This window comes from Crocodylus porosus, unplaced genomic scaffold (genome assembly GCF_001723895.1).
Source record: "Crocodylus porosus isolate Cpor-Errol unplaced genomic scaffold, CroPor_comp1, whole genome shotgun sequence".
In the NCBI taxonomy this organism is placed as follows: domain Eukaryota; kingdom Metazoa; phylum Chordata; order Crocodylia; family Crocodylidae; genus Crocodylus; species Crocodylus porosus.
The window spans coordinates 146,976,894-146,986,804 of record NW_017728906.1 but is presented as its reverse complement, the minus strand read 5'-3'; the positions used below and the strand labels follow the sequence as shown (position 1 = coordinate 146,986,804).

Here is a 9,911-nt window from a genome sequence, read left to right as displayed (position 1 = left end):
TCCCCCTCCCCCCCAGTCTTACCAGCCAGATGCTGCTCTCCAAACTGCCATGCTGCATTCCTGGCCATGTGTGCTGTGCCCATGCACGCAGCATTTATTAGTGACATTAATTGGCCACATGAGCCACAAAAAGCCAATTGGTGATAATGCAAATTTTTCTTTTATTGATGCTGACATGATATGGACCAGTGTATCAGTGCAACTCTATCTACTAGCCCCCTCAGTTCCTCATCTGTAAAACAAAGATAATGCATCCTTTCTTTGTTTTGCTTATTTAAATTCATGGATTGTCTTTGATAGTATGTCTACATAGTGCTTAGCACAATAGGTACTTGAACCTGGATGCTCCCCCTAGTCATTATGTACAAACAAATAAATAATGGTAATTTTAATAATTGAACATGGAGGTGACAAAACATGGTTGTGCAGTAGTAGGTTCTGCGGTTTGAGTTTTTAGCTAAGATGCACAAAAAGCCAATTAAAATAAAGGGAAATGTATTCTGGCATGTTTTTGGGAAGCAGCTAGGTTTATGGTAATCAGACATCCAGAGCCAAGTGGATTGTAGGAAATTATGGAGATAGAGTTAAAAGACATATACTTTGTTGCAATTACTGTACAAATTCCCTCTGCATATAATTATAAGCAGGCTAACAATTCCATTTCACAAAATAGAAAATAATTCTATGTATGATGTTTAAAAGGTTCTGGTAAAAAATATTTGACATAATTCCTGCACACTACATTCACTAATCTATGTGTATAATCCTGCATTTAACCTGGTGTTTTATGTCTCTAGCACATGATGGTGATGGAGGATATGCTTAAGGACTTTTTGCTGGGAGAACACCTGCTTTTAGTTGGCAACCAGGTGAGTTAGAAAAATTATTTCTTCAGTACATGGACCACAGTTTGTGGCAATAAATTGAACCTGTATTTGTTGTTTCATGTGCTAGTATCTGCGTGTTGGACTATAGTTTCAGAAAATCAAATTATTCCAGAGAACTCTAAACCTAAGAAAACAAAATACCAAAAATCTTTTATGCGTTGGAAAGATTCTTCTGAACTAGTATGTGGCGAAGTTGGACTCCATCTGGCCACAGTGCTAGTTTTCCCCACTTGCCTTTGGGCACGCCCTCCCACCTGACTTTCCTGCCATGCCTTGTTGTTAATTAACAACTTAATTAATTAAGGTGGGAGGCTACACATTCTTGCCCTGATGCCGGGGGTGCTATCTGCGGCTCCATTCCTCCCCACAGCCGCAGCCCAAGCCTTGCAGATGACATCCAGATGACACAGTGCTTCTGGTTTACTGCCAGACCAAGCTTAGGTCTTATTGTCAGGCCTAAGACACACCTCTCACACTTCACACCCTCTCACAGGGTCTCTTTCATGCATCAACGGCTTATGCTACCTTGCTCCCACTCGGAGCAGGCCCCTTAGGCCATAGGCTTAGCTAGTTCTTACCTTGGGTGGCAGACTTTTGGGCCTCTCCCGTGACCCTCATCGGGGTAGTGGCCAGCCAATTACCTGACCGGGTCTAAGCCCCTTCTGTGGGCAACTCTTCCTCTTAATACACATACACACACTGGGCTCTTAGCCCTCTGGTTTTCCCCCACTTCACTGGGGCTCCACACCACCCCCTTCACTCAAGGGCACAGGGCTTCCCTCCCCAGCGGGCTCAGGTGGCCATAGCCATGCCTGGCCCCAACCTTTCTTCGGTCTTGCACCTCACAGGGCTCAGGTGGCTACAGCCGTACCTGGCCCCAGTTCTTACTTCTCAGGGACTTGCATCCCAGAGGGCTCAGGTGGCTGTAGCCATGCCTGGCCCCAACTACTCCGGTGTTACGTGACCCACCCAAAGGTGAGGGCTAGGGTTAAGGTGCCCCTGCCCACCTTTCACCAGGCTGATAACTGACCTGGCGTTTCCTGGGGGCTCCTGTGCCACTGAGAGCCCCACCAGGCCACTCATTCCCAGCAGGGTGCAGTTTTAGGTTATGCCCAGGACCAGGAGCCTCCAAACCATCCTTTACAGCTCCTGCCCTTACCTCCAGGATGTTATGGAGCCTTGCAGCCAGGCAGTGTTACTGCCTGGACTGCTAGTAGTGGACTGTCCTGTTTATATGGGTGGCTAGAGATCTAAAATGGCCACTGTAATCAAGCACCTGCTGGCTGCTTGGCTCTACTCTTAAAGTGGCAGGCGCCAACGGTGCTCTGCTACGCACCTTCTCCCTTAAAATAGTTCTTGGGGGAGGTTTCCCCTGCTGCTCCTCCAAAGCAGGCTCTCCTTGGAACCTGTGAGAGCCCTCAAGTGGCAAGCACCCCCAAAGGTGGTACTTTATAGTTATATGGAAAACAGAATGTGTCTATTTCACTTACTCCATGTGCTTTTCAGTCTTGTTAATCCTGCTAATAATGAAAGATAAAACAGTAGCAAACTTGTTCCTCACTGTTTGCATGGAAGCTTAATTAATGGTGAAATAGAAATGATGAGTCATAGAACCCAAGGAACATGCCACTGGAGGGATTATCATCTAGTCCTCTGAAAAAGGATCAAGTTTGCTTTGAACATCCCTGACATCTATCTGAATTAAATAGGCATCTTAAAGTTTTCCCTGATAGCTAACCTAAATGTTCCTTAAGCCTGTTCCTTCTTGTCTGACTTAATGTAGAAATGCAGAAGTCTTGATCACTGTGTACTTCGTAAACAATTTTTACATATTGAAAAAGTTATCCCCTCTGTTTTGATGTCCCCCCTCAGTCTTTTGTTTTATAGACTAAAATAGCCTGATTTTTTTTCTACTTTTCCTCATAGATTATGGTTTCTAATCCTTTTGTCATTTTTATTGCTTTGGACATTCTCTAGTTTTAATACATCTTTCTTAATGTATGGTACTGAGATTTTATGAATGTGACGGACTTATGGGCATGACCTAAAACTGCACCCTGCCAGGAGTGAGTGGCCTGGACCACAGGGAAAAATTGGTTAATAGAGTCCTGATAAGCGACAGGGTTGCCTGCGTGTAGGATAAGACAGGATCGACTCATAGCACCCACAAAGTCTTGAATAGCTTTGTTGACATATAAACAAAGGTGAGAGGTGGCCAGCATGTAGGAGGCTGGAGGGAAAGATGGATATAACAATGAAGAGGGGAGTCTGAATGAAAGGGGTTGTCAGCTCCTTGCAAGAAGGTCTGGAGAAAGATGACTAGAGGATCTTTAAGCGCTCAAGGGCCTAGAAAAACTGAAAAGAAAATAGCTGAACACTTTTGCAGGTACTCAGGGCTGTGTATTCTGGACTGAGGACAGAGGGACTAATTAACCCCTTGGAAAGGGGTCAGGCTACCCCTGGTTATGTGGCCTTTACCCTAGCAAATGTGGAAAAAAAATCTGAAAAAACTTTCTGCTATGCTGCTTGGAACTTTGAGTGCATTTGGTCTCCCCAGCTGGAGGCAAAGTCCTTCTCTCAAGGGCAGTACTGGATGCTAGATCCTTATAGGGCCATAAAGTACCAGGGAAGGTAAGAGACCAAAATACTGGGGTCTCAGAGTGTGAAGGAGCCTGAACTCCTCTCCTTGTTCTAGAAGCCAAGACTGAGCTGGCTTTGGGGCTCTCTGAATGACCAGAGAAGATTGAAGGTGGTCCTTGAGTAAGCACCTTCTGGATGGCACCCTGTAACAACAGATGCAATAATCCACCTGAGGCCTCCTCAGCACTAAGTAGAGTAGAATAATTACTTCCCATGCCTTACACACTGCATCCCTGTTAATTCCCAGAATGAGATTCAACTTCTTTTTTGTAGCAGCATCTCATTCTTGACTCACACTTACTGTGTTGTCCACTGTAATCCCTAAATCGTTTTCTCCGGTATTACTGCCTAGCCAGTTATTTATTCTGTTTGCACATTTAATTGCTCTTTCCCATGTGTATTAATTTGCAGTAGTTATTGGATTTCACCTTGCTGATTTCATACCATCTCTCTAATTTATCAAAATCATTTTGAATTCCCTTTCTATTCTTGAAAATGCTTGTGACCTCTCTCAAATTTGCATCCTTGGCAGTGTTTTTGGGTGTCTATTTCATCATTCAGGTCATTAATGAAAATGATATGGGATCCCACTTGAGATGTGCCCTCCCGTTGTTGACAGGCAGCCTTTGATATCTTTGTTTTATAAATGCTTATTCAGCCAGTTCTACACCTAGATGACCATTATATCTGGGCTAGGGACAGAAGTTACACATAAACCAGTTTACCTGATCGGTTTAAACCTGTAACAGAACAGAAGTTCAGTGCACATAAACCACATTCAAAATGGCTAAAATTGGTTTAAGATAAACCTGGTTGGATGTAGAGTCAGACTGAACTGATTTAATTTAAACCAGTGTATGGAACGTCTGTCCCAGATAGTTTCCCGATTTCAAGTTAACTCACAGTCCTCCAGCATCCCAGTGTGCTTGGCAGCCCTGGGCTGTGCTCCAACAGAGCAAGGCAAGCCCCACCCCCAGCTGTCACAGAGCTGAGGCACTAAAGTCTCAGCTCCCCAGCATGCTTCCTGCTTAGGCCTGTCAGCCCAGAGGGACAGGAGGCAGAGGAATGGATGCCCCCTAGCCCCAAGCTGTACAATAAGGGAGGGAAAAGCCCCTGTGGCAGGAACTTTTTGTTCTTCCCTTCCTCCGCCCCCTTGCAGCCCATTGAGCTGGGCAAGGTTCAGCTTATCCCTGTCTTCTTCCCAGCCTCCGTCTCCTAGAGGCGGAGGGTACACCTCTCCCTACTCCTGCACTCGATCTCCCCGCTGGGGTCTGTGGGGGGGGGGGGCAGCCCACCCCCATAGCTCGAGCCAGCTGGGATGGCCCCAGCCTTGCCCCTTCTCCAGCCATCACATATGAGGGGTGTTGGGCAGGGGCTGGGAGCACCCCACTGCCCTGCGCCAGCCTCGCCCCCCAGCCAAGGTCTGCCCAGCGTGATGAGAAAAGCACCCTCTGGGGGGCTTTTTGCCCCCTCCCCGTAGCTTAAGCTAGGCTGAGATCACCCCAGCTCTGTCCCCTCCTCAGCCATCACCTCTGAGGAGCGGGCGGGCAACAGATGGGAATGCATCCTCCCAACCTGGCACTGCCCACTTCCCCCCCCTGAGCTGGGGTCTGCCTAGTGCAGAGGGGAAAGCACCCACCTGAGGATTTTTGTATCTCTAGAGCTTGGAGCCAGCCAGCCCCACTCCCTTCTCAGCAGTCTGGCTGGGGAAGGAGTGGGGCTAAGGCTGTTGCAGCCCAGCTCCGAGCTGCAGGTAGACAAAAAGCCCCGAAGGTGGGTGCTTTCCCTCATACCAGGAAGACCCCAGGTTGGGGAGGACAGTGTCCTCTTGGTAGTGGGTTTCCCACCCCTCACCCTTTTTGAAGGTTACAGCTGAGTAGGGGGCGGGACTCCATTCTTGCCTGCTCCCCTCCACTTCTCCTGCCTCCTCTCAGAGCCCAAAGGCTGGGGAAGGGGCGGCACTGGGGTGAGCTGGCACAGGGTGGGAAGACCCCTGGCGGGTGCCTTCTCCTGCATCCTGCAGACCCCAGCTGCCAGTCAGGCCTGGGCTGCCTGCTGGAGCTGGGTTCAGCAGCCTTAGATAGCCTTAGATAGCCTGGCCATGAGGGGTGGCACACTTAAGTGTCCCCAAGTACCTAGCATGGGTCAGTGCAAGCTTCTGTCTGTCTTGGCCACCCAAACAATAAATGTTTGTTTGCTAGTTCAATCTACACAGCTTCTAAAAAACTGCAAAGATTGAATCTATTTTGCCTGGGGCCTTTTAAACCTCTGTACTTAGTCCTAGACCAGTGCTTCCCAAACTTTTCCTCAGCATGACTCCATTTATGGCCCCATTTCCTCAGCATGGCCCCTCACTCCCAACCCACAGCCCCTCCACCCCGGTGACCCCATCCGCTGATGTTGCAACCCACAGTTTGGGAACCACTGCCCTAGACTATATTTCCATAGTTTATTTATAAGTGGGACAATCTCAAAAGTCTACAAGTCTTTTGAGGTTCAAAAGATACATATAATAGAATGATAGAAAATTAGGGCTGGAAGGGATCTCAGGAAGTTATCTAGTCCACCCCCTGCTCAAAGCAGGACCATCCACACCTAGATCATCCCAGCCAAGGCTTTGTCTACCCAGGTCTTAAAGTAGATGATTTGCACAACCTCTCTGGGTAGCCTGTTCCAGTGCTTTACTACCTTCCTTGTGGGAAAGATTTTCCTAATATGTAACCTAAATTTCCCTTGCTGCACCTTGAGACCGTTGCTCCTTATTCTGTCTTTTTCTACCACTGAGAACAGTCTATTTCTATCTTCTTCAGAACCACCTTTCAGGTAGTTGAAGGTTGGAGTTAAATCCCCACTCAGTCTTCTCTTCGCCAGACTAAATAAGCCAAGTTCCATCAGCCTTTCCTTGTAAGTCATGTGCTCCAGCCCCCTAACCATTTCTGTTGCCCTCTGCTGGACTCTCTTCAATTTGTCCACATCCTTTATGTAGTGAGGGGTCCAAAACTGGACACAGTACTCTAAATATGACTTCAGTGCTGAATAGAGAGGAACAATTGCTTCCCTCCATCTGCTGGCAACACTCCTACTAATGCATGCTGTTAGCCATCTTTGTAACAAGGGCACACTGTACACTCCTATTCAGCTTTCTGTCCACTGTAACCCCCAGGTCCTTTTCTACAGAGCTACTGCTTAGCCAGTTGGTTCCCAGACTGTAGTGGTGTGTAGGATTGTTCCATCCTAAGTGCAGGACTTTGTATTTGATCTATTGAACTTCATGAGATTTTTTTTTGGTCCAGTCCTTCAATTTATCAAGGTCTCTCTGAATCGTAGCTCTACCATCTAGCATATCTGCTACTCTCCCCACTTTGGTGTCACCTGCAGACTTGCTGAGGGTGTAGTCCATCCCATCTTCCCAGCTGTTGATGAAGATATTGAACAAAACTGGCTCCAAGACCAACCCATTGGGCACTCCACTTGATACCAGCTGCCAATTAGACATCAAGCCATTGATTACTACCCTTTTAGCTCAATGATCCAGTCAGTTTTCTGTCTATTTTACAGTCCATTCGTTCACCCTGTATTTCTTGCAAGAATGTTGTGGGAAACCATATCAAAAACCTTTCTAAAGTTAAGGTGTATCACATCCACTGCTCTCCCCACATCCACAAAGCCAGTCATCTCATCATAGAAGGCCATCAGGTTGGTCAAGCATGACCTGCCTGTGGTGAATCCATGCTGATTGTTCCTAATCACCAGGGATCCTGGTTTTCCTTGAAAGAAAAATCACACATTCTCTGATTTAAAAAAAATTGCAGTCTCTGACAACCCCCGCCCCCCATCTGTGATTAAAATGAAAGGCCTATCACTCACCCCGCCCCCAGCCCTCTGGTCCTGCTGATGCCCCTCACTGCCCCCTCCCCACAGCCCCTTGGCCCTGCTGGCACCCCTCACCCCCCATCACAGCCCCCTGCCGCCCAGCCCTGCCAAAGGGAGCGCCCAGCTGCTAGTGCTATGCAGCCAGGGACCTGGCTGCTGCAGCTAAGTAGAGCACGGAGCCCAGCTTGCTCCCCACCCCCACTGCCTGTCTGCTGTGGGCTTGGGTGGGGGCTGGGGCCAGCTTCCCATGGCTGCATGCACTACCAGGGGATAGGGGGCACCTGGGCCCCCCAGATCTGTTCATGGGGTGGGGGCAGGCTGCCTGCTGCAGGCTCAAGCTCCCTAGCCTTCTGCCCTCTCCCAGGCCTTTGTAGCCTAGCAGGTGTGACCCGGCCACGTGGGGATCTCCTTGCTGCTGCAAGTTCTGTGCTGCCCTGGCAAGGCAGCCCAAGATCCTGTCTATCAGTTCCCTGACTGATTCAAAGTCTTCTTTTCTTAAGTCCTTATCCTGCTGCTCTCCTTCCTTCCTTTCCTCAGGATCTTGAACTCAGTCATCTCATGGTCACTCTGCCCAAGTTGCCATCCGGTTCTACATTCCCCACCAATTCTTCCCTGTTTGTGAGCAGCTGATCAAGAAAAGCACAGCCTCTAGTTGGCCTCTCTAACACTCGCACCAGGAAGTTGTTCCCAATACTCTCCAAAAACTTCCTGGATTGCCTGAGCACCGCTGTATTGCCCTCCCCAGCAACTGTCAGGGTGATTGAAGTCCCCCATGAGAACCAGGACCTGTGATTGGGAAACTTCTGCCAACTGTTTGAAGAAAGCTTCATCCCACCCCATCCTCCTAGTCTGATCGTCTATAGCAGACACTCACCACAATGTCTTCCTTGTTGCTCTCCCCTGTGACCCCTAACCCAGAGACTTTCAACAAGCCTACTTTCAGTTTCATACTGGAGGACTGAGGAATCATACTGCTGTTATACATCATCCCTATCCATTAGCACAGTTATCCTGTCAAATAAGGAAGTTAGTTCGGTTTGCTGTTGTTTGTTCTTGCCAAGTCTGATGGCTGTTTCCTACCACTTTATTATCCCGTAGACATTTTATAAATGTATTGTTTAATAGCTCGTTCCAGTATCTACCTGTGTACTGAAGTTGAGCAAGTTTGGTCTATCATTCTGCAGGTCCCCCATACCTAGGTTCTATGTTTACCTTGCTCTGGTTCTCTAGGCCTCAGCCATCGTCCATCATTGTGGTTTTCTTTAGTTAAATTTTTAAATACTCTAGGAAAGTTTCATCAAGGCCGAATTAACTAATCCTACTGGGATATTTTTAAAAATAAGTGGCCATGTTATGATAAATATGTTTTCGTTCAGTTTATACAGAGATGTAATCCTCTGTTTGCTTGTGTCAGTGACTATGCAATACCTAATGCCTAACCACTCTGGGTTCACTTCACATATATTAAGCAAACAAGTAAGCAAAGCAACAATGCCTAAAGTAGGCTACCTGGCATCATATTTTCCTCGGTGAATAATAAATGAAAAAAAATTAAATTTATCTTGTTACTATAATAACAAATACGGTAACACTTACAGCAAACTACAAATGAAAGCCTTGCAAAGAAAAATATTAAAAATAAAATATATACAGGCAGTCCTCAGACTTGCAATGCAATTGGTTCTTGAAAACCATGTCTTAAGTCAAAACATCGTAAGTTGGAACCAATTTTCCCATAAGAACAATGTTATAAAAGGGGGATTGGTTCCTTTATGACACTGGCCACAGCTGCATCCAGCTGGTAAGTCTATTGTTGTAGGGGAAGAGGGAGGGAAGAGGCATGGTGGGGGCAAATCAACATCCCTGCAGTGAGGGAGGGATTGGGGCTGGGACAGGAGCTGGGGGGCAAGGGCTGCTCAGCCGGGGCAGCTCCCACTGCTGCTTGCCGCTGGTTCAGGAGCTGGTCATCTAGCACTTCTCACTGCTTCTCCCACCACTGGTCTGAGAGGGCATGGGGTGGGGCGTGTGCCTCCAGATCTGCATAGGGCGAGTGGGGCCAGGGCTGCACTCCAGGTAGGTGGCAGAAGGTGCTGGGAGTGGGGGCTATGCCCTTCTGCCATTTGCGCAGCTGGGGCAGGGCAGAGCTGCTGCACTGCCTCTAGACAAGCAGTGTGCAGCAGCGGGAGCTGCCCCAGCCTCTCTGTGCCTCCCAGATGAGCAGCAGCTTCATCCCACCCCCCCCCGCCCTGCCCCGGCTGGGTGAGAGATGGCAGGGCATGGGGGGCATGTGCCCCCAGATCGGGACAGGGCGGGTGGTGAAGCGGGGCCATAGGGTGGGGGGTCTGCAGCCAACCTAAATTAGCCTCATGCCCGCACAGAGAGCAGCCTGTGCAGCCCTGGCTCTGCTCGCCCTGTGCAGATCCAGGGGCATGCCCCTCAAGCCCAAGAGGCGACCTGAGCTGGGTGTGGGGCCCGAGGCAAACCCTGCCCCCACTCTGATCCCATGGCCCC

At 48.5% G+C, this 9,911-nt stretch overlaps 1 protein-coding gene across 1 annotated transcript in view; it reads left to right on the top strand.

The window, feature by feature from the left end:
* Positions 1-9,911, top strand: part of VWA8 (von Willebrand factor A domain containing 8) — a 305,200-nt gene that overhangs the window by 123,691 nt on the left and 171,598 nt on the right. Inside the window, exon 20 of the mRNA XM_019528508.1 lies at positions 798-869. Within this exon, the coding sequence (XP_019384053.1) occupies positions 798-869 (72 nt within the window). The remainder of the gene's footprint in view (positions 1-797; positions 870-9,911) is intronic.